Here is a 24,877-nt window from a genome sequence, read left to right on the forward strand (position 1 = left end):
CTAACAGTAGGCTAGTGTGATCAAGGCCTAACAGTAGGCTACTGTGATCAAGGCCTAACAGTAGGCTACTGTGATCAAGGCCTAACAGTAGGCTACTGTGATCAAGGCCTAACAGTAGGCTTCTGTGATCAAGGCCTAACAGTAGGCTACTGTGATCAAGGCCTAACAGTAGGCTACTGCAATCATCAAAGCCTAACAGTAGGCTAGGCTACTGTGATCAAGGCCTACCAGTAGGCTAGGCTACTGTGATCAAAGCCTAACGGTAGGCTAAGCTACTGTAATCAAGGCCTAACAGTAGGCTACTGTGATCAAGGCCTACCAGTAGGCTACTGTAATCATCTCAACCATGGCTGATTTTTTCCCCTTTACCACATGTGGTCATACCAGGCTGGGGACCATTAACACTAATAGCGTTGAGATTGTTGGTGTCGGTGTCGCTCCTTTCTGAAGTATTCCGCTCTGTTCTGGTTTGAGCACTTGTCTTCACACCCGCCGACCCTTTAAGACTTGTTTTCTTTCTTTCTACGACATAAGACCAACTTACCTGGTGCTTCGACACTCCCGACTGTACTTCTGTACAATAAAGACGAATAAATAAGCTTTAATATTTGCTATTCTCTTGTGAATTTACCCTTCTTTTTTTTTTACAAGGCACTTGCGCTCATGTGCCATGCCACCTTGGCCACACATGTCAAGATCTGTGTAAAGGGAGTGAAGCCAGCACAGTGCCCCATTTCAGGCATAATGGGATTAACTGTCAGTCAAATTTATCTAAGCTATCATTACTGTTTCCAAAATATTGTTGTTTGCCGTTATGTTCATTAGACTTCTAGGAAATGTTCCTAAAGCTGAAGTATTTGGGTTTACATTCAACTGAAGTGTGACGTTGAAGATTGTTTGAAGGCTTTATTTGCTTGAGCCATACATACAGTATACTGATCCTGATAGGTCGTATACATCTTGCAGAATGTAAAAACTTTGTTAAAGAATCTTTCCATAGGTGTAAAAAGGGGGAGGAGAGAAATCTTTTCATCAAATACCATACTTGTCATGCGAGGCCATGAAGTCTTTATCTACATAGCTGTATCATTTGAAAAACAAACAATAAAAGTCAAATAGTGTTTTATTTGCCTTGACTTGTGTGTTATTTCTTATTTCACTTAACCCCAAACCCAGATCTCCGTAAAAGTCTGACATTTAATTGTAAAGCATGCTGCTGAAATCGACATCTGCTATTGGCTGATCTTTGGTGCTAGGTGATGATGTCACCATCTGTTGGAAGTATTATCTGAATTGAATTTGGGCAGATAAGGTGTCTCCATTACATGGGATTTAGACTTTAAGATGGGTGTATTTTTTTTACATATTGCATCTTTTGAAGTTTCAAATTAACTCTTTTATACACTCAATAATTCATTTGTATAGCATTTTCTAAAATCCTGGTAAAAAAAACATTCACACAATAATTTAAAAAAGCATTTATTTTGTTTCAGATGTATATTATTTTATGCAGTGCAACATGTAGAAAATATTACAGTACAGTGTGTCCTACAGGCCTACTCAGCAGGGACAAGCAGCGATATGTGTTTAGCAGGAATCTATTTACATGGTGGAAATGAGCGATGATCAACACCCACATTATGTGCAGTCCTACACAGATCAACTAAACCAGTCAAACACTGTTTGATTCTTAATGCAGATATGTGCCGTTTTCTGTACCATGTGACTGCGACACATAAATAAAGCGTATTACAAAATGACATATGGCTCATATTTGGGGCCAGAGTTTTGTCCAGCTCAACTCTTGACCCTTCAGTGACAAAAAAAAAGTGTGATTTTAAAAGACAGGTGAAAAGTCAAAAAGAGAGAATCCCACCGCGCTTCAGCTGTAGAGACAGGCAGGTCCGGTGCATCACAGGAGGGACGCAAAATCACTGATGAAGACGCATTGACGTCGAAACGTTGTCTTTTTACTCTGCACCTTAAATAAAGGGCATCCTATGGCCTGAGTTGCTCCAGACTTCTTCCTTTTACAGATGAAAAGTCCTCTGTGCTTGGCTTGCTTGAAACATATAAACACATTTTAAACCCCAACGTCTTTAGTTTGCCCATCCTGCAGTTTGCCTCTGAGTTGTGTAAATATGCTCCTTGATGCCTTGGCTTAGGCGCTGCGGCGCTGCTGTGAAAGGACAACAATGGTCTTGAGTGGATCCCTGGAATGTAAAGTTAGTGTTCCGGGTTGCCAGCAGACCCACGTTGGGGGAATTGGACAGAGATGAGTCTTGTACTCTCTTGGTTTTCCAGTAGGTGGCACTGTGGAAGATATCAGACCTTGGGTGGTGGTACTGGTCTCAGACCCTGGGGGGGGGGGGGGGGGGGATGAATTAATTGATTGTGAGTTGTAACTTGAGAACTTAATTCAACAGAACTTAAGGACATTGGACCCCTATCTACTCCGCATAATCCTGCTTCCAGATTCCCATGTACTTTGGTCATATTGGGGCTACTGTAGTAGGCTGTGTGTGTGTGTGTGTGTGTGTGTGTGTGTGTGTGTGTGTGTGTGTGTGTGTGCGTCTGTGCGTACGTGCGTGTAATGTAATGAGACTTACCTGACGTGCAGCTAAGTAGTTCTGGCTGGGGGGTTTGGGTCTGTTCCCTGCAGGAGGTGGCGGAGGCGGAGCTCCTTTCGGCTTTGGTCTTCCCATCTAAAATCATGGGGGATTTGATCAGTGCCTGAAATCTAAGATATGACACATTGCAACTCAATGCATTATGATCACTTCCAACGCATCACCTGTGGCACTGGAGTGTGTTGTTGGGGAACTGGCTTTTGGTGGTACGTCGGGTTATCCAGCACAGTCGGCTTCCGTGGTGTGTGTGCACTGTTGGAAGGGAGAGAGACTTCAACTGCAGGTTCTCAAGCCTTTCCCAAAACGACACACCCCCAGAACTACAACAGGTTGGGTTTACTACTGTACTTACGTCGGCAACGTGGGACTTTGTCGTTTTTTCCAGACGAAACCTATCGCCCCAGCAATGGCACCCAGTAGCACCAGCGCAGAGACCACTGAGATGGCAGTGATGACCCCTGCAGAAATAAAGCGATAAGAAACACAGTGATGCATTTGATTCCCATGTCATATTTTTTTATCAAGTTCGCCCCCTCACATTTTCTCCCCAATTGTACTTGGCCAATTCCACCTGCTGCCCCGGTCGTTGATAAACCGTGATAAAATCCCATTACCGTAACCATACCGTTTCAAATGTTCATTATCATTAAAACTGTGTGACCATGATTACAGTTGTTACTGTGATTACAGCGCTTTGAAAAACAGTAAATACTGTTCATCATCAACCAAAGTTAGCAGCAGTCTCTCAGACGCAGGCGTGCAGCCTTGGTGAAATGATTTAAATGAATGTATCAGTACTTTTCGAACATTTCCAGGACATTTTAACAATATAGTGATAATATTACTGATAACTTTGGTCACTATAATCGTGATATGAAATTTTCATATCGTTTCGTCTCTAGCTTTGATACATGTGCATTTGCCAGCCGCTTCTGGTCATCTAACAGCCCAGTTCCCCTCCCCACAAACAGGCACCCCGACCGACCAGACCCGACCAAGCCAGAGGGAACATGGGGGCTCGAACCTGTGACCCTAATGTTGGCACTACCCGGGCACGCATTTCTTATATTTGTTAAAAGAACTCCAGGCAGGTCTTACCATCAGAAAGGACACTTGGATCCTTCGAATCACAGTTAGGAGGAAGCCACCCAGGTTCACACTGACACTGAGTTTTGTGATTACACACCTGAAGAATACAAAGCAGACAATGCTTTATTTTGACATCCTGATTTTTCAATACTACAAACATGCTTTCTAGTAGTAGAAGTAGTAGTAGTAGTAGAAGTAGTAGTAGTAGTAGTAGTAGTAGTAGTAGTAGTAGTAGTACCACCATGCACTGTGAAGCTCTTGTAATGTTCACCCAGATGCATTTACTGCAGTGGGCTAAAGTATGTGGGCTAAAGTATGTGTGCTTGTGATTCTGATTGCTGCCAGCCTGGACAGCGCAGCCTGTACTTACAGCATGGCCTGTGCATTTTGCAGAACAGTTCGTTGCTCTGTAAGCTGTCTGAAGATCCACACACTGATTCTGGTGACACACCTAGAAACGGAGACAGTAAATGACATTCATAGAGGTTGCTTGGTTAATCTCACTTTAAAGCATAGTGCCGTTTGCCCGCTACTAATTTCATAACAGGTGGGTTTTGACCTACAAAGACACAAAGGCTAGAAATAACAGTGGAGAAAGCCTGACAGGAGCAAATAGGTCCCGTTTACCGTTCCGTTCCCACATTTAGTCCCAGTCTCCACCTGGCCGTAGTCCTTGTTCGGGTCGTCGTAGAAAGTCGCCTTGCATTTCCCGAAGGTGAGCACACGGCCATAGTTTGCGCTTTTTTGACCTCCGTTGCAAAAGAGCTTGCCACACATCACGTCTCTACAGGGAAAAGAGGGGTCACCGGGGTGTTAGTATATTGATACTCTTCTTTTATCAATGAAGAACCCTAACTCTGCTGGATGACAAACCATAAGTAAAGGCTTAGATACTTGACTTCACGGACACTGCTCATCCAGATGGAGATAACCATGTGACCAAAAACACGATGCTGTGATTTGCTGGGACTCACTCCTTTTGGCATGGGATGAACTGCTCCTTGGCGGGCCTTCTACAGAAGGCATAGTAGAGGCCTCTCTTGTTCTGGTCGTAGCAGTACTCACTGCCCACTACAGCAGCTGGTGACAGGGAGGATTACATGTCAATACAGTACAAGCTGGATCTGTTTGGCAGGCTTTTGCTTCTATAAAAGCCTTTATTTTTGTATGAAGTGATGCACTTTACTTGAGATGTGAGAAGCAGGTAATTATCGGTTATCGGTATCGGCTGGGGGGGAAGAAATCCATATTGTGCATCCCTAATTACTAGTACTACTGCTGCTGCTACTACAGGGACGGGGGTTCAGCCTCTAGGACAGTGGCACTTTGCCAGGGGGTCCGCGAAAAGTTTTCAAGTACGGTACATTTTTTTTTTTTTTTTTAATAAAATGCTACATGTTACTTATTCCTTCTCAAACTACTTCCTACATGGTGCTAGTCTATCAAAATATATTGGCTGTCATTGATTGTGTTGCATAGTGGTTTTCTGTACTGTTGACAAATTGTGATATTGTAAGTCGCTTTGGATAAAACAAAAGTGTCTGCTAAATGACGTAATGTAAATGTAATGTAATAAAAAAAAAAAAAATTTTTTTTTTTTGCAAAATCTTCATAGTTCAACGAAAATAGTTTATGCTTTAAATCTAAAATGGTTCATGGATTACATTCTAATAACAAACCTATCAAATTAAAAGTCAAGCACGTTACCGTGGAAACAATTAAGCTTAGCCCAAAATCACAAATCAGAATGAGGGGGTCCCCGGTATATTTTCTATCTTGTAAGGGGTCCTTGGCTGAAAAACATTTGAGAACCTCTGCTCTAGGATACTTACTAGTCCCAAACATCCTCAAGCACTGGTCTGCCCTCTGTGGACACTGGCCGTTGTAGCAGTAGCCCAGTCCTCCATCACAGGGGAGGCCGTTCACGGTGAAGACATCCTGTGGACAGGTGTCACTCTTTCCATCGCAGTACTCTGCCAGGTCGCACTCGTCCTGCTTCCTGCGACACTCCCTGGTCCAAGGCAGGATCTGTGGAGATCCAGGATTTTAGGTAAGACCTGAACTGACTTTACTCACTGCTTTGTTTGCAGAGTGAAGTTCAACCAGCTTTTTAGGATGGTATAAGTATAGACGTATACATCATAACAAGTGGTGTCCAATTTATATGAAAATAGTTTTTTAAGGGCAAATCAATACATTATGTTTTGTTTCTATTGGTGGTTGTTTGTGTTATGTAATTGTTTCCATAAAGTATTAATGATTCAGGGTTCCCATGGGTCCTTGAAATGGTTGAAAGTTTGTGAATTTGAGAAAAACAACTCCAGGCCTTGAAAGTTTTTGAAAGTAGAGATAAATAGGCATGAGCTGAAAGTGCTTGAAATGATATACAGTAATTGTACAAGAATAGAAATTTAGGTTATTTTGATGTTTGTTTTACTTAACGTTAGTAATAGGCTATGTTCCGCTGGCTGTAAGACCACACAGCCTGTCATCACACACAGAGCACAGTTGAAGTGTTCACACATTCAAGCCTCTCTCTCTTTAATAGTTGTTTGTGAGCTTGTGTAAAGTCTGCTAGTTCTCAAATTCTCAGTGTTGTATCAGTAACCCGCTGTAACATCGGTCTGTGTCTCAAACTATGTCGTGTTGGGTCCTTACATTTGGGAGTTGGGCCTAGAAAGTCCTTGAAAGGTTCTTGAATGTGATGCTTAAGAAGGTGTGGGAACTCTGAATGATTATATCATAACATGATTATGTTTTAAACAGCTTACATTATTTCAAAGATAAAATGTGACAATAAACTGCAGGATGAATTTTGTGTGAAGATGTGATTCACTCACATGTGATTTATTCATGTATGAGCTACTGGTATTTTCGTTTGAGCAACACAGAAATATGTTAATGCTTGTAGTGTGTCAAATGCCCACTAGAGGGCTGTAGCATTGAGGAAGTTGGAGCACATAAAATCATCACAGCAGCATGCATGATATAAATAATGAAATCGAGAGAAAAAAATCACAAGAATTATGTCAGCAGATCCAATAGAAGCCTATAGAGAGCTTTGGTTTGAACAAGTAAAACTATTTTTTATAAGCATTTTACGAAATGTCTATGGGAAAATAAATGGCGGATGAAAATCTCTGGTACGCATGCTGAAGCAGGAAGTGACGTTCACTTTGGCCCTCTATAATAATTTGACTCACCTTACAACGCTCACAGCAATCTCCTGTAGCACACTGCGAGCCGTGGGTCAGCTCACAGGTTGTGGCATTGCAGCATGGGTTGGTGCAGTCCTGCATGAACACAGAGTCAATTCCTAAGCTCATTATTCACATGACAACACAGTATATGACGAGGTAATGGAAGGTGAACAAAGAGGAATGCCTCCCTTTTGGAGCCAGCCTGAAGTGGCCATCCAAGGAACTAGAAACATTATCACAGGCTTCATCTGTCCAAACCCAAATTTCGGTGCCCGCTTGTTACCGAGGCATGGACGGGGATCGAACCCGTGATCTTTGGTTTACGAGACCAACGCCTTACCACTTGGCCACCACGCCTGTACCAGCACTTGATTCAGATTGTACACCGAGTTACAAAATCTCAGGCTACATGACAACACAGTATATGACGAGGTAATGGAAGGTAAGTCTCACTGTGTGCAAACTGCGACAACATCTGGACAACGGCTTGTTACCATAGAGACCACCGTGACGTCATCCATTGGTTTTTGGACTCACATTTTGAAGCCTCTAGTTTGGCCTTTTGGCTGCTGCCATCTTGGTTCTTGCGCAGCTCGAGTGAGACGGCACGAGATCAGGGGTTTCCCAGAGCCGCAGCTCCGCCTGTCCGCGATCACTGGACAGGTAACCTGTCAATCACGCCCAAAACAGTCTTTTCTATCGTCTATTTTATTCTAAACTGGTGAGTTATATAAAAATTCACCCTGCGTACAGTTGTCATGAAAGCTGAAATTAGCTATAGACCAAAATCATTTTTTGAAGCAGGCTGTAAACATGTTTAATCCTGTTGTAAAGTCAGGCATTTCAACATGGGGTGAACAGGAATGCCTCCCTTTTGGAGCCAGCCTCTAGTGGCCATTCAATAAACTAGAAATGCTATCACAGGCTTCATCTGTCCAAACCCAAATCTCAGTGCCTGCTTGTTGCTGAGGCATGGACGGGGATCGAACCCATGATCTTTGGTTTACGAGACCAACGCCTTACCACTTGGCCACCACGCCTGTATCACCAGTTGATTCAGATTGTACACTGAGTTACAAAATCACAGGATAGTGGAAGGTAGTGTTGAAACAATGCGTTTGGTGATTTCAGAGATTCAAAACATGTCGACGTTTTTGGTGGTTCGAACATGAGTTTGAGTTCTATATATCAATATATATCTACCGGTATATAGATTTTGATTTCTTCAGTTTCAACTTCAATAAATTTGATCATTCCATTCAAATTCAGAAAACATCATTTAAATTCAGTCGTCCGCTGGAACAAATCTCACCACTATCTAAGTGATTTACACAAACTCAAGTCAAGGCTTTGAAAACATTTTCAAGTAAAAGTCCAGCTACCAGAACTCAGCTTTTCTTTGTGATTCAAACTGCAACGTGAGTCCAACTCTGGACTCATCACTGCTTAAAGAACACAGCTTGTCAGAGAGGCATGGATGGGGTTCGAACCCATGATCTTTGGTTTACAAGACCAACGCCTTACCACTTGGCCACCACGCCTGTACAATAGCAACTTTCACATTGTACACTGAGAGTTAAGATAGTGGAAGGTAGTGTTGAATCAATATGTTCCATGATTTCAGCAAATTCATTTTTGTTAGGTGATACTGATTTGAAACATGTCAAAGTTTTTGCTGGTTCGAGATTATGTGGGTCGACCCAAATGTACGTCTGCAACTGCTGTCCTTGAATCAGTTGTCACAACAGTGGAGTAACTCGGGGGTTTACTTTTGATTTCCAATTCAAAATGCCTTTCAGTACAAAAGAGCGTAGAGTGCGCACATCCAGTCAAAATTGCAGGTGCAGGACAAGGGGTCAAACAATGTAGAAAAAGAGTAGAGTCCGCACACTGCTGAACAAGATGTCTCCCAGACGGATAGATTTATTTCTTGACGTTTCGGTCTCACACGACCTTCTTCAGAAAGGTCGTGAAGGTCTGAAGAAGGTCGTGTGAGACCGAAACGTCAAGAAATAAATCTATCCGTCTGGGAGACATCTTGTTCAGCAGTGTGCGGACTCTACTCTTTTTCTAAAATGCCTTTCAGTGACAGCGTTTACTTCAGCTCGTGTAGATTTCCCTTTGACAAATATTCATGCGGTCTCCCTATGATTCAGGCATCACAGGACAATAAAGCTGTGGTAACGGACCATAATGGCTGTGGTGGTACACAACCATAAAACAAAGAGGGAACAGCCGCTGCCTCTCAGAAGTGGGACTGAGTGAACAAGTCAGAAAGAAGCAATCACAACATCGCTATTGTGAATAAACTCCTCCGTAGAGAAGCCTTTTGGATTTTCACCTTGAACACTATCGAGCCCTTTGGTCTTAATGAAGACAACAGTTTATCCTGTTTCTTGTGATGATTCTGTGTTGTGTTTATTGATGCTTTTATTGCCTTGCACTCATTGTATTTTGCACCAATGTATTGCTTATGTATTTACCTTTTTTTGTTCTTTGAGTAGGCTGTGTGGTAACTTTTCATTGGCTGTGTGTTGATGATGTATTAACCTTGCCCCACCAAGACTTGGTTTATTTCATGGTGGGAGTATTTAAACCTGTCATCTATGCCAGTGGTTCTCAAATGGGGGTCCGCGGACCCCCAGGGGTCCGTGGCACTTTGCCAGGGGGTCCGCGAAAAGTTTTCAAGTAAAAAAAAAAAAAAAAAAAAAAATGTAATTAAAAAATAAAATGCTACATGTTAATTATTCCTTCTCAAACTACTTCCTACATGGTGCTAGTCTATCAAAATATCTTGGCTGTCATTGATTGTGTTGCATAGTGGTTTTCTGTACTGTTGACAAATTGTGATATTGTAAGTCGCTTTGGACAAAACAAAAGTGTCTGCCAAATGACGTAATGTAAATGTAATGTAATAAAAAAAAAATATATATATATTTTTTTTTTGCAAAATCTTCATAGTTCAATGAAAATAGTTTATGCTTTCAATCTAAAATGGTTCATGGATTACATTCTAATAACAAACCTATCAAATTAAAAGTCAAGCACGTTACCGTGGAAACAATTAAGCTTAGCCCAAAATCACAAATCAGAATGAGGGGGTCCCCGGTATATTTTCTATCTTGTAAGGGGTCCTTGGCTGAAAAACATTTGAGAACCTCTGATCTATGCCATGTCTCTGTTTGACTCTGAGGAAGACACAGTGTGTTGTGTCGAAACGTTAGTCTGCATGCACCTTATTAAATTGCTCAACTTTGACCGCGTGTGCTCCAGACTGCCTCTTTCTTACTTGAGTCTCACTTCCTGTCTATATGACTACACAACCATAAAACAACGTGAGTCTGTGGTACTGTCTGTACATCACGTCTTCTGTATATGGTCACCACAGCATGTGCTTGTCCTGTGATACTTCATTCAAGTACCACGAGAACATTCCATAGGGAATATTGGTGATAACTTGGTTCGTTTAAAAACTCTGCATTGATATTAAATGCATCCATCAATGCATCCCGCAGATGATCATAAAACTATATTAACTTTTAAGTCCTGCAGTGACTATAAAAAAACAAAGGTTTTATGAACAGGAGTAGTAGTTGTGCGAGAGCAGAGGGCTACACAATTTAACAAAACAAACAAATTAAAATAATTTTGACTACAATTTCAATATTGCAAGAAGCTTGCAGTTTCATCTTCTAATTTTTTTTTGTCTTATCCCACTAACAGGTCTGAACAGATTCACAGATTCTGCAGAACTCACTGAAATGAACGCATCTCGTGACTGATAATTTTGACTTATTGTGCTGTGCTGTCAAGCTGAAGTGTACAAAATACATCAAAATTCCACACACCCTTTCACGCTGCCTAGTTTTCTTTATCTCCTTATGGCCTGAAATGAGGGTGTGTAAACTTTTCATGTCCACTGTAACAATATAAGCCATCCCGTGGTGTAGTAAACAAGAGTTTTAAACTGTCATTTGCGGTTGATTGCGTTACTTGACATCCATGTTTTGTTGGAGCATAAGAGAGACAAATGGTCCTGGGTATGTGTTGGTGCACGTCAGAGGTATTCTGCAGATTTCTTCACAGGTTTCCTCTGGGCAGAGAAACTAGTCAGGACGAGGCAGAAGAACCATTCAGTCTACTACCAAGAAGTACTAACCTAGACGCAGACGTGTCAGAACGGAACACAGAGTTCCAGTTTAAAACTCGACACATGGATAACCCTCGCTCTAAAAGTCTAAGTCTAAGTCTAAGAGTCTAACTGATCATCCTGGGATTTATTCCCTATTCGGGATGTGCAGAGAGCCCAGTATTTGCATGTGTATCTGTATGTTTTGAGGCAGCAAGTTATTTGCATTTGTATTTTTGTATTCAAATAAATGGAAATAGGCATAACAATCCTTTCTATTACGCAGTTTTAAAATAAGTGTCATTCAATAAACTAGTTCACAAAGGAGGGTTCTCACAGCAGGTCTTGGACTCTGATCTCCGAGACCACGGACGACTGCACTGAGCAGATCAGCGATGTAACCGTGTTATGCTACCACTCGAGTCCCGACGTTTTGCCAACGTAATATATATTTGTAGGTTAGGCGAGGCAATGAAAAGATTTTTACCCAATTTACTAATATTTCACAACACTAGCCTCAAAGTGAGACTCAGCCTGAGAAGCAGAAACACGAATAGCCTGACTCGACGGACAACAACCTTGTATTTAAGGTGCAAGTATTGTTTTATTGTGATTGCTACATGTACAGTATGAAAAAGTAGGGACGTTGCAAATGGAGCCCGCAGTGAAAACACGGCGTCCTACTCTGAGACTCAGCATGAGAAGCAGGCTGAGTCTGGTCGAGGCTATCACAACACTAACAATGATGCTGAATCTCATGCATGGTGGCCAGGCAAGTCAGATAAGAAGGAAGAGGGTTTCCATCCTACTGTATATTCTCACATCAGATGAGAGAACACTCCAGTTACGAAGGGTGCTTGCAAGCGTGAAGCACTGCTGGATTAGTCTTACAGCCGAGGCAGCACACAACTTGCACTTCATAACAAGAGGGATATATTTGTTCTTGAAACTCTTACATTTCTTAGTGAAGAATACAACTGAATTCCTATAATAAGAATGCAGTGTCTGTCTGTGTGTGAGAGTGTTCGGCCTCAGCTATGCCATTTTACTGTACGTGTGCCGGGCTGCTGAATCTTTCAGGAAGTGTAAAGAGCACCCCTGCGGGTGACTAACGGAGGCGGATTTTTTAATTAGGTAATTAGGGCCGATTATTTGCCCTAATTCCCTAATGATTGCCCTAATTACCTAATGATGTGATGTCACTCGAGCAATGACATCATGTGGTGACATCATCACTGATGACATCACTCACTGATATCATCATTGAGTGCTCGACACTGGGAGAGGAGGGAGAGGAGAGGAGAGACCAAGTGATCGGGTTTTACAGAATGTAGAGAAACAGTGGATGGATCCGGTAGTGCAACATAAAGGATGCCAACTTCCATAAAACACCACAGAAGAAGAAGAAGAGACTGGTGAAATCACCAATTCTTTACATACTCATACTGTAAGTGAATTTGAGTGTGTCCCGGAGGCTTTGGAGACCACTGTGTTCCAGACCAGGGGGGGGTCTTAAGGGGGGTCTAACTCCCACGTGTCCACTAGTAATATGAAAACTGAAGTCAATGGAATCTTGGGAATGCCTCTTTGGTTAATTTACCTGCAGAGTGCCGCAGTCGCACGTCTCTCCTGTCTCCACAAAGCCATTCCCACAGACCGGAAGAGTCACCAGAGTTTTGTAGTCGGGTTTGTTCAGCAGGCAGCCGGGGCTGCGAGACGTCAGGTAGCGCTCATAGTTGTTACTGCTGCAGCTACTGAAAGACCTAGGAATGTCATAGCTGAGAAAAACAACACAATTTCAACTCCAAGGTCACCACACTCTTTGAACTGATATGGATTTTTGAAGGCTGATACTGATAACAATACTTTTATAATCTTAAGTCGCTGATAGACATTCATATCTTTGCAGATAGATAGATAGATAGATAGATAGATAGATAGATAGATAGATAGATAGATAGATAGATAGATAGATAGATAGATAGATAGATAGATTTGTATTAAGGTGTTGTGCAATCTTTTGAATTTGTATTTATTTATTTATTCCTTTGCACATATCTAAAAACAGAAACAGACAAAAGGAAAACAACAAAAGAATGTGCCAGTAGAGACAGGAAACTGTCACAATGAAAAGCCAATATCGGCCTCATATATCAACAAATGTTCCATAGTGTTACATTCCGAGATCTCATAAATGTCCTTCTAAAACACTGTATTCTTGTCGGTCACTGTATGACCTACCTGCAACCGTGATAATGAAGAAAAAAAAGCATATCCAAGGCACTCTTCATATGATTAAAAAGCTTTTATCAAAGGCTATTTCACTGAACTAGCCCCCCACAAGTTTATTTTTGCATTTCCCCATTTTTCCACCAAAGATCACCTCTTCTCACAGCTTTGTTGTACCTGCCTTTGAAGGCCGTAGCCCTCCTGAGTCCTACAGTATTAATATCTCTTCAACCATGATCTTTGACTTTGTTCTCACCTGAGGGCTGGAGCCATGATGCAGCTGTCGCCAGCACAAGCACAGGCACTGGAGTCATCATGGTCCATGCCCAGGTTATGGCCCATCTCATGAGCCAGTGTGGCTCCTACTGCAATGGCCCTGGTGTTGTGATCCTGAGAAGCAGCCAAACATCAGTCAATGTGTGTGGATTCCTTTTGATTTATTTTATTTTTATTTTAAAGCAAGCATGCCTTAGCTTAAGGGATAGTTCCGATTTTCTCATGTGGGGTTGTATGAGGTACTTGCATACAGTCAGTGTACTACATGCAGTAGAATGCAGCCGGCGCGGTCCCAGTTTGGAGAAATGGAGACCGGCTGCGTCAGGCAAGTAGAGCTGTCTGCTGAGTGTGAAGGGGCCATGTGCAAAAACGTAAATAAAAACAATACATAACATTTTTCTATACTGCTCTCCTGGCGTAATCCAAGTCTCCACAAGCCGAGATGCCAAGTTGACATGAAAAGAAAAAGTTACACCCGGTTTTTATCTTAAATATAGCGATATGCAGCTGGAAGCTCACTTCTATTTCTTCTTATAGCACCTGGCTCAGATCTCAGATAAAAACATGATGTAAATGACATCTTTTAAAGTCAACTTGGTATCTCAGGGCTTGTGGAGACTTGGATTACGCCAGGTGAGCAGTATGGAAGCTTTCTTTTATTTTTTTATTTTTTGCTCATGGCCCCCTTCACACTCAGCAGACAGCTCTACTTGCCTGATGCGGCCAGTCTCCATTTCTGCAAACTGGGAAGTACCTCATAAAAGTAGCTCATACAACCCCACATAAAAAAATCCATAATACTCCTTTAATGTTTCATTAGGAGCAAATTAAAAAGATCTATTTACACCATACATTTTGTTTCCTGATTTTCAGTAGTCATCAGTAATAAGAACCAACAGTTCTTATCACTGATGCTTTGTGTATTCACTGACAGTTTCCTCTATATTCGTACAACATCATCTAGACGTTCCGTAAAATGAGCATAAAATTTAACTTTTGTTTCCTCATTGAGCGATAGATAGCAAGGGACTTTTTTTTACTACAGAAGCGATTCCCACCATTGCACAGATATTGAATGGAAAACTTCAGATAGTACTTTCAATGTATATTTTCCAATGAACACTTCAATTGAAACCATACCACTTTTTCAAATAGACAGATGAAACTGTGTAAAAACAGTTTATGGTTTACAAACCTAAGTTGACATTAGATTGTCATATAATTGCATGCAAGAAGTCTGATACTCCTTACACTTTTGCAACCCAATTTCACAATTCACCTAATATTTAGCAAGACAAATAAGACAGAGAACTGTTTTTTTCCTTTCTTTTTGCAGAAATGGGGAAGTGGGTCAGGGACAGGGACAGGGACAGGGACAAGGACAGGGACAGGGACACACACTTACAGGGTGCCGACATTACAAGCAATCAAAAGTAGTATGGTGTAGAAGAGGCGTCGCGTCCAAATTAGAGATGGAACAAGTCTTCCCAGCTTACCTGTATGACTCCGACAGAGTGAGGTGAGCAGGCAGTCCCAATGTAAGCCAGTCCCACTGTTGCTCCTTCAAAGTCAATACCACTGAAACACATGGGACCAAAAATGTGAAAAATAGCATACAACATGGAAATATAAATTGAGAAACCATGTCACATCCATCCATCCATCTCCCTATTTGTTAGACTTCTTTCTAAAATTCTTGAGAATTTATATGCTTTCGAAGACCTTTTTAAAACCGCCTGGAAATGAATTTGAGGACAATTTAAAAAGCCAAAATAAAAGATAAGAAGATAAACTCTCTAGTATTAACCCTGTCCTGCATTACTCTACATAGTGGAGAAAATAAGTAACTGACATTTTAAGGTCTTAAATTGAGAAAATGTATGACTTCTTCAGGCTATGTAAGGAGCTGCTATATAGCCTGTAGTAGCGCATTGCTCTGCAGGTGCAGAGCCTTTTCTGACCTGATGAGATGGGCGTTGTCGTGCTTTTGCCGCTTTTGCAGCACAGTGTTCCTCCAGTCCCTGAAGGCCCCCAGCGTGGCCCCGGCCGGCGGGGTCACCGAGATCAGGTCTCCGCTGGACCACACGTCCAGCCCCACCAGGGCTATGAAGGTCCTCAGTGGCTTGTACACCTGCAGGCCAAAACCAAGAGGAGTTCTCCAGCTCAAGCAGTGGTGAGAAAAGTTACAAGTACATCTACACTGGGCTGACACGCAGTTTCACACAGGAATATTCATTTCACAAACATTTCTCTCCTGCCCACCTGTAGTTGTAAATAGTAATGTGGCTGTACCTCCAGTCAGCGAGCATCACGAGATAAACAACCACCAATATAAGCAAAAACCCAATTATATTCTCAGGAGAAAACATGAATTTATGCTTTTGTGCCTTTAAAAGAATCTTAACATAACCTACATCAGTTTGTTGTACCTTAAAAATATATAGATGAGTAATTTACATAATAATGGTGCATGTCATTAGTGTGACTGGAAATACTGTAAAAAGAAAGGTAACGTCTTTATTCTAGAATTATATGTTTCCTTTAAGGGTGTACGTAGAAGAGGGGTGATCTCTGCACAAACCGTGTGCGTCAGGTGCATCGGAGCATCAGGTAAGTTGAGAGAGGAAAAATCCCGCACACTGACTTCACTTCAGACTTTTATTGGCAACGTTTCGGTCACAAGACCTTCATCTGGCAAAAGTGATTTCTGAATGCAGACAACAGTTATAGTTTTTCCTTTAAGGGTGTAAAATATCTTTCTATTTTACGTTTTAATTTAATTTTATGTAATACAATTTGCTTCCTTTACATACACACTGTCTTATCTTTTTCACTTTGCAATCTTTCTTATTTCTGTATGCTCTTTTTTTTTAATACATTTTATGTAAAGCACTTTGAGTTGCCTCTGTGTATGAAATGTGCTACAAATAAACTTGCCTTGCCTTAATGTCAGCCTGAAAATGTTGTGGGTGACAACAGTTGAGACAGTTGACAGTTGAGGTGTTTTTCCTCCACAATCTTAAGCAACAACTCTGAAATCAGTCTGGAAATGTTTACGCTATTGCATAAGTCAACTCTGCTCAAGTCTCAAATCAATCTCAATCAATCTCTTGAGGCACAGGTTTCAAGTCAAGGCCCAAGTCTAAATATAGATTACCAAGTCAAGTCCATGTCATTCATGTCAAGTCTCAAGTCTAAGCTTTAGGTAGAACAGCAAGTCAGATTAAATCAATAGTCCCGTATCAAGTTAATATCTTTAAAAAAAAACTAAAATCTAGGACTTTTCAAAGCAATATAGTAAGAGCATCATGAGTTTGATTTCTAGAATCAGTTTCAACGTCAATAAATGTAATTGTTCCATACAACTTCAGAAAACAGAATTCAGTCATTCAGTCGTCTAGTCTAAATTCTGTTTTCACTAGAACATAGTGGAACAAATATCATCACTTTCAAGTCACTTTAGAAACCGCAAAGTCATCAAAGTACAAGGCAAATTCAAGTCCCAAATCACCAGAAAAGCCAAGTCACAGGCAATTCAAATGTGATTGAAGTCTGACTCAAGTCCAAGTCGTGACATTAACAAGAGAGAACAATGACACAACTATGTCAGAAATAGATGTGCCAAAAGAAGTGAGTGGTGGGGGGGATATGTCTGTACTGGCCTGGCTAGGAATTTCCCCCAAAATAGTTGCACCAGCTGTGGCCGTATGCTCCTACATAGTCAAGGCAAGTTGCAGCAGTGACTCACCATGTTGACAAAGTTGACGACTTCAAAGATCCGCTTCCTCAGCTCCGTCCGATCCCTTTTCCACTTCACGTACTGAAACATCATGTCGTCACATCAGATGAGGTCACATCCTGTTTCACAGCTATAACTAACAGCCGCCCACTTGATTCCTCGTGAATCATGACTTATCATGGTGATTTATGCTGATATGAGATGTATGGAGTGACTTTGGGTACGATAACAGTGTGTGACTGTGATCAGACCTGGGCCAAATGGGTGCTAAATAATGCATGATAGCGTTTGTTTCGATCTGCTGGCAGCCACAGATGGGCGGGCCACATCAGGGGCCATATCCACAAAGCTTCCTAGTACTAGGTATTTATGTATTGGTTCTAGTGGTGAGAAAAAATAACAAAAAGGAAGAGAAAAAACCTCTGAGAGTGATGACGTTTGTGAGAGTGATGACGTTTTCTAAGAATTTCCCCTTCAAAGTAAGACTAGTAAAGATAATCTATTATTCACACAGCACCTTAGCCCTTAAAGAGAAGTCCTAAGGTGGAAAAGGAGCTTAGGAGTTTCTTAACGAGAGGACAAAATGGTTGAAAGATGCAGAAAAGATGCATTGAGTACAATTATTATGAAAGTGATCACAACAATGTTAAGATATTTAGCAACAGGCAAACAGTGCAGCAGTGGCAATTTAGGGTGATGCGACTCTCATGTAATTATGTCATTCTGGATGACAAAAAGAGACGTGTTGGTTTTTCTTGATCAACCAATGACAGCGTTCAAAGAGAGCATCACAGCAACGGTGTCAACCACATCTCCTCAATAAAATAAAGGTTCTTGTTCTACTGATCAGAGTTGTTGAGAGAACTTTCCTAAATCATTCCTAAGCTAGGAGTCCTTGCTAAGGACTTTTATGCTAAAGTGAGCTCTCTGAGAAGACTGAATGGTTGTGGATACGGCCCCAGGAGGGCAATTTTGATCATGTCGGGTGTCTGCAATTTGACATAGCATCTGGTAGTAAATCCCCTCCCATTTGTGCAAATTAGTAGACTAAAAGAAGTTTTCTTTAGGAAATATATTCATAAGCATATCTTACCTCACGGTTATCAGCCACAAGGTAGAGCTCAAGGTATTTCTGCTGCTGGAAAAGCGTTGGGCCCTAGAAGACAAAACATAAATCAGACAAAGATTTGTCTATCTTCTATCTATATAAAAGGGGCAAGTGGGCAATCTCTCAGTGATGTGAAGTTGAGCAATTGTGCGCTGAGTGATGTCACTTGATCATTCGATGATGTCATTAGTGATGGTCACTCGAGCAATTATGATGTCCCTGATGATGTCACAGTGTCTATGTTATTATCAGACTCTACTTTTCTCTCACTGTCACTCGAGCACTCCATGATGTGATCAGTGATGGTCACTTGAGCAATTGTGATGTCATCAGTTAGTAATGTCAAGTGATGCAAAGTTGAGCAATTGTGCGCTGTGCATGCCAATAGAGCAGGCGAGGCCACGCAGCAGCCGAGCTGCGGGCAAGGTCACGCAGCGGCCGAGCTGCCTATGCGAGCCCGCATATGCAATCGTTAAAAAATACATTTGAATAGCACTATAGGCCCACAGCCTCAGACTTTGAAAACCCCTGATCTAATCTAAATGGTGCCAACAAGGTGAGATGCAGTTCAACTTGTTTCAGGTGAGATGCAGCTGAACTTGTTTGTTTGTAGTAGTCAAAGTGACCTACATATTAAAACAAGGCAGAACGAGGCCGATCACTATAGACGGTTTTCACGGAATTGTCAGTCCTGTCCTATAGAGCACCGCAGGAATGAGTAGTAGAGAAGTAGCATGTTGGATCTTCAGGGGAAAAGTGAATGGGGTTTTAGAATGGGGATTTCACTTAAATGCATAAAATAAGGTCTGTGGTTAACAAAAGTGTATGGGAGTCATATTTGTGTTCAGCAGGATAATAATCTTCACAAACGTGAATCACTTTTATGACTTTTGAAACATATATGCGTTTTTTTAACGCGATTTTCAGAAAATGCTTCAAAAGTTATAAAAGTAATTCACATTTGTTAAGATTATCCTGCTGAACACAAATGACCACACCCATACACTTTTGTTAATGACAGACCTTATTTTACGCATTAAGCAAAATCCCCATTCACGTTTCCCCTGAAGCTCCAACATGCCCGCCTTCCGACTACACAAATACATCATGATCCCTGCGATACACTATTGTACAGTACTAGCAGTAAAAAGTTAAAACTGTCTATAGAAATAAGAAAATGCCAAGTAACTTCAAGTTACTGCATTACATTCTCCAGCACTGTCACAGCGCTAAAACGCAGTGTGGAGATATATAGGTCTGGCTATGTGAGGCTTCTGCGTTGCCAGAAGGTAATACATTTTTTTGTACTAGGTAGGCAAATCAATAAAACGTCTGCAGTTTGGCTTAATGTTGACTCCTGCTGTAAGGTTAATTATTGTTATTGTGTAAAGTGGATTCAGTTGTAAAAGGAGCTGGTTAAACAGGTTGTATGGCACTTTTTCGGAACTGGCGAAGTAATGTAACAAAATACTTTTGAAACCCAGTAATAAGTAGGCTAAAGTAATTGTATTACTTTTTTAAGGAGTAATCAGTAATAAGTAACTAATTACACTTCCTGAGTAACTTGCCCAACACTGCTACTAAATGACATGAAATTTTATATTTTTGCAGCATGTTTGTTAATGTTACATTTCACCATCATAAAGTATGAAGTAAGCAAAAAGGTGGAGGGTTCCATGTTGTTACCAAGGATCTGGAGCGGCTGCGGCCGGTTGGGGGTTCGAAGTCGTCGCTCCAGGTGGTGTTGGTGACACCACACACCATGGGCTTGTTCTGCTTGGCGTCATCGTACTTCATCACTGCATGGTCCCCCTCGTCCTCAGCGGACAGGGGCTCGATCAGGTACCTCTGGGCAGACGTCCTGAAATATCCCCTAAACCAACAGCATTGGTTGTTGTTTTAACAAACACTTCACACAGAGGGAGAGCTGCTCTGGAGGCAGTAAAACGCCTTGATTTTCACCACGCAAGTTAGCTAACTTGCGCGGTGAAACTTGCGCGGTGAGCTAACTTGCACTGTGAAACATTTTGATCCTTTGTGCTCAAATTGCGAGCACCTCCTCTCTTGTTTCAACTATGATGTTAGCCTACTTAAGGTCCAATTATACTCCATTTTCATACGAAAATAAATGCGTCTGTTTCAAACGGTGTAATCATCACTGCCCACATACTTCCATGCGTCTTTCACGTTGGTATCATGTTAAGCAATACATCCAACAGTGGGCAGTAGAGAGTCAAATGTGTGAGTGCGTGTGTGGTTCTGCTGGGTTTCATGCGTATCCATAAGCTTTCAGAGGACAGACAGAAAACGCACAAAATGAACGCAGAGTACGGACAGAAGGCTCTGTCCATCTCCGTCTTTAATGTATAATTGGGCCTTTAGCCAGAAAAACTGTGGTTGTTAGGTTCCGCCCACTGAGATTTCACTCAAACTAAAACCCCAATCTACATCTCATGTGTTATTGTACAGTACTGTGTGTGTGATTGACTGTCTGATATGGTTTGGATGACATAGAGACAGTTGTGATCCGGCCAGGGGGACAACTCACCTGAGTCCATCACAAGTGCTGATGCTGGCCGTCGATTCATTATCGTTCACAATCCTGCCGTGATAGTAGCAGTGATCCTGGGGAAGACAGTGATGAGATGATGAAAAAATGCCATCAGTCTCTCTCCTTAGTTCTTCTTCTAAATCTTCTCCTAGCATCTTGTTGTTACATGATGGTTATCTTGTCACAGGAATGCTGTAAGCCTAACGGAACCGCTTTCGAGCTGTTTGAGGATCTATCCGATCACACATGAAGCAACCTACTACTACACTACAATATACATGTATTTCATGTAAAATGTACAATGTGACTATAATGGTTGCAGACAACTTACAATGTCAGGCGTCGTGGTGACGGGTGTACCATCTTCTAGGTAGTACGTTTCACTGTAGTCTTTGGAAAGTAATTCACTGATGATGGAAAGATACCCAAATAGAAGTGTTAGGCCATGTCACCTCAATGTCTCATAGATTTTCACACAATCACACATTTGGAAAATGGACTCTTAAAAAAGGAGCTGTGGTTTTAACAGGAACTGTGCTTTACGTCATCTGAAGTATGCTGATATACAGTACTTCAAAATGAAGAAGTTTGTCTCCGTTCTCAAGAATGTGTGACCTATAGTCAAAATTAACACGTGCAAAGTGTCAAACAAAGGCTAAATCATTTAGTAATTCTTTATAAACGCGTGTAAACTGTTTGTTTTTGGTTATTTTAATATTCATTATTTGTCAGTTTTTCATGAAGGTTTCCAATTCCTTGGAGGAAGTGAGGACTTACTTATTTTTCTCTAGATGCATTTCAATGTCTTTCCCTCCCACCGTCATGGCATACTTCATCGTTTCTGGCCTCAAGTGCTGTGGAGGGAAAACACATGAGATGACATCATAGTTTGTTGTGCATCAGTACGCAGTTTATTATATGTTAGATATGGAAGAAGACACAGTAGACAAATGTACCTCTGCATCTCTCCTTCTTATTGTGTGAAGTCTGATGGGTCGAATCACCTCATAGTCTGTCACCCCGTCAAGATTAGGGCCAGCACTGACTGTGGAGAGAGAAAACACATGACACATTACAATATAATATAATATATGTATATATATATATATATATATGTTTCCACAGTTTGGGAAACACTGTAAAGTAGACAAATTAAGGTCCTCAAGAGACCGGATCCTCCCCATTTTAGAGGAACTGAAAGATGACCTTCAACGTTGGCTCCAGTATGTATTGCATTTTAACATCATAATAATAACACTACATTATGTAGCTGACATTCTTCAGGGCAGATTAGGGAGGAATTCCTACTGAACCGTCCGCCCTCAGCTCGTTTGGACTGTGCTCCTCTCAGCCCGTGGGCAACCAACCTGTACAGTGATTATGGGCTGTGCTGTCTATGCCTGCTGATCCATGGCCCATTGATATGAAGTGTGTTCACTAACAACACGGTACCTGTGGCCCAGTCATGGAAACGGTTTATCGGTCAAAGGAGCCATTGATAAGCCCTATCAGTAGAGAACAGAAGGCTTTGTGTGGCATTGTAATGCTTTCATTCATCCAATTATAAGTGCTGTATTATGGTTGTACTGTATAATACAGTAGTATCTACTGTAGTTGATATGTTGTGAGTGGTCTTTCACAGTATTAGTCACTGAGGAACACAGTCATACAGGTGATGCAAATTTGATGGAAATTTACATTGTTCACAGTTTCACATTTGCTTGATTTGGCATGTGATGTGATCCGCTAATGACACATCACAAAACATATTCAAGACACTCATATAACCCCTATGCGTCTGAGTCATATGGTCACAGGAAACTGTTGCAAAAGCCGGCGGTGGACAGTATTGACCAGGGGATGATTGGTCTCATGATCATGCCCGAGTCACTGCTCTCTGTGGGCCAGGTACGCAGTGGCACCTGAGAGGGGCGTGGCTTTGTTGTGATACCAAAGTCCACCTTCGACCAATGCATTTACAGAGACCTGTCCTTATAGATCAGCTGACAGGATATGCAGTCAGTCGAAGCAGAATCTGTTCTTTGGAAGTGTTGTGGCCGGTTGTGGCCTATTTCAGAGTGCTGGGTGGGAAGACTACTGCATCAACTCTGGTGTGAAGCCACAGAAGACATTTCCTTCCTTAGTATGTATCACACAAGCAGACACATTTATTGTCTGACGTGCGTCTTATGCTAGTAAATGATCAGTATCAGTGATGTCAGGGAGAGGACGGTACTACATAATGCAAATAATGGCCCATGTTTTGATTCTGGCAAATCTTTATGATGTAAATTTGTAATAATAAACCTCACAGCTAATGGAATCAAAGTGATGTAAGTTACAGTACTGTGCAAAAGTCTTAGGCCATAATACATTTGGTCTGAGATGTTTTCTGCATTAGTGTTGGGCAAACTAATCAGGAAATGTAATAAGTTACTCATTCCTTATTACTCATTTAAAAAGTCATCAAATTAGTTATTACTTGGTATCAAAAGTAATTATATACTAATTATTTTAATATATTACTTTCGCTACCCCCCTTCCGAAAAAGTGACTGTTTGGTCAGCTCCTTTTAGCACTGAATCCATTTTATTACATTAGAACAATCAGCCAATAGCCTACTTTCTATTTATTGGCCTACCTAGACCAAACAACGAATCATGTTCTGGCAATGCAATAGTCTCGCAGACACAGACCTATCTCCAGCCCAGCACTGGAGAAAGTAATGCAGTAACCTGAAGTTACTTGGATTAGTAGCTGTGATATTATTACCATTTTGGAAATTGCAATCCCTTACATTACTGAATAATATATTACTGCCCAACACTGTCAGTGCGTCAATAGACTGCTCTTTATATTACAGTATCGTTTTCATTTCATTATTTTTGCATGAATTCATTTTGTTTATACTGGTGGTTGTTTGCCTCATGATGATCACTGACTGTCATAGTCATCATACTTCACACACATCATCTACCAGGACATCGCTCAGGATTAAAGGAACAGGTCACCCAAAAATGAAAATTGTGTCGTCATCATACTCACCCTCATGCCAGTGGAAACACAGGTGAAGTTTGTCCATACTAACACACAGGGAGGTTGCCAGCACAACTCAAGAGAAAACCAGTCACACCGACTCACCAGTGGCTTCAGTACAGTACAACTTTTCATTGTGGGGTGTTGCTTTAAGACACAGTATATATCATATTCGTCTGCTCTTTTAAAACACTTCTTTGAAACCTCAATTGAGAAGGAAACCCACACGGAACCCTGACCACGCTGGTGAAAGAAAGCGTCCGTGAATGAAGAGCCATGGGAGACGCATGGCACCCTAGGCTTTAGTTACTAATTAGTCATTGTGCTGACTGAGCAGGCGGCACAGGATCCAGTGTCAGTCAGTGACTTACCTGAGGGCTGGAGCCCGGCGGCGAGGAGCAGCAGGTACAGGGGGAGCGTGTACGTCATCATCCGAGCGCAGACGGCCACTGTGACAGAGCACATAGCAGGTCTGATCATAATGCTGCTGCTGCTTTCTCTTTTTTACCTGCATGTGTTGCCTGTGTCCGCCTGGCCACACCCTCCCTCGCCCGGCCCCCTCTCGACCTGTCACAGCCACTTCCTCATTGACACTAAAGTGTGTCACAACGGGCCTGAACACGCCCCCGCTTCCCCCGAGGAATGCAGGAAGAATTGCCACTTAAAGAAAACAATGTTGTAGGCAAAAGCTTTGCCTGCAGTACTTGTTGTAAACTTGTCAATGTTGTTCATGTCAGGTTTCCTCAGCATCAGCAGTAGGGGAGACCGGGGGCAATTGTAAAAGAAATTGGCTTTGGTGTCATTACTTACAAATCCTTTCAACTATTTGGATACAATTGTTATGGTAACTTGTATCTGTGTTCATCAAATGTTTTCACAAGCAATGTTAA

The 24,877-nt window shown here is 41.6% G+C and overlaps 1 protein-coding gene across 1 annotated transcript; it reads right to left on the reverse strand.

Moving 5' to 3' along the window:
- Positions 1 to 1,487: 1,487 nt before the first annotated feature.
- adam28 (ADAM metallopeptidase domain 28) lies at positions 1,488 to 24,483 on the reverse strand. Its single transcript, XM_083643835.1, has 22 exons — positions 24,359 to 24,483; positions 21,908 to 21,996; positions 21,729 to 21,805; positions 21,283 to 21,358; positions 20,949 to 21,025; positions 20,087 to 20,273; positions 18,386 to 18,448; positions 17,302 to 17,373; positions 15,515 to 15,684; positions 15,050 to 15,131; positions 13,534 to 13,667; positions 12,649 to 12,826; positions 6,923 to 7,012; positions 5,552 to 5,747; positions 4,694 to 4,799; positions 4,347 to 4,503; positions 4,090 to 4,170; positions 3,729 to 3,816; positions 2,983 to 3,088; positions 2,795 to 2,882; positions 2,610 to 2,705; positions 1,488 to 2,358 (listed from the first exon to the last, which is right to left on the reverse strand). The coding sequence occupies exons 1-22, from the start codon at positions 24,465 to 24,467 to the stop codon at positions 2,326 to 2,328; spliced, it is 2,355 nt and encodes a 784-aa protein (XP_083499961.1). The 5' UTR covers positions 24,468 to 24,483; the 3' UTR covers positions 1,488 to 2,325.
- Between the last annotated feature and the right edge of the window lie 394 nt (positions 24,484 to 24,877).

Source organism: Poromitra crassiceps, assembly GCF_964638095.1.
Source record: "Poromitra crassiceps genome assembly, chromosome: 10".
NCBI classification, from domain to species: Eukaryota; Metazoa; Chordata; class Actinopteri; order Beryciformes; family Melamphaidae; genus Poromitra; species Poromitra crassiceps.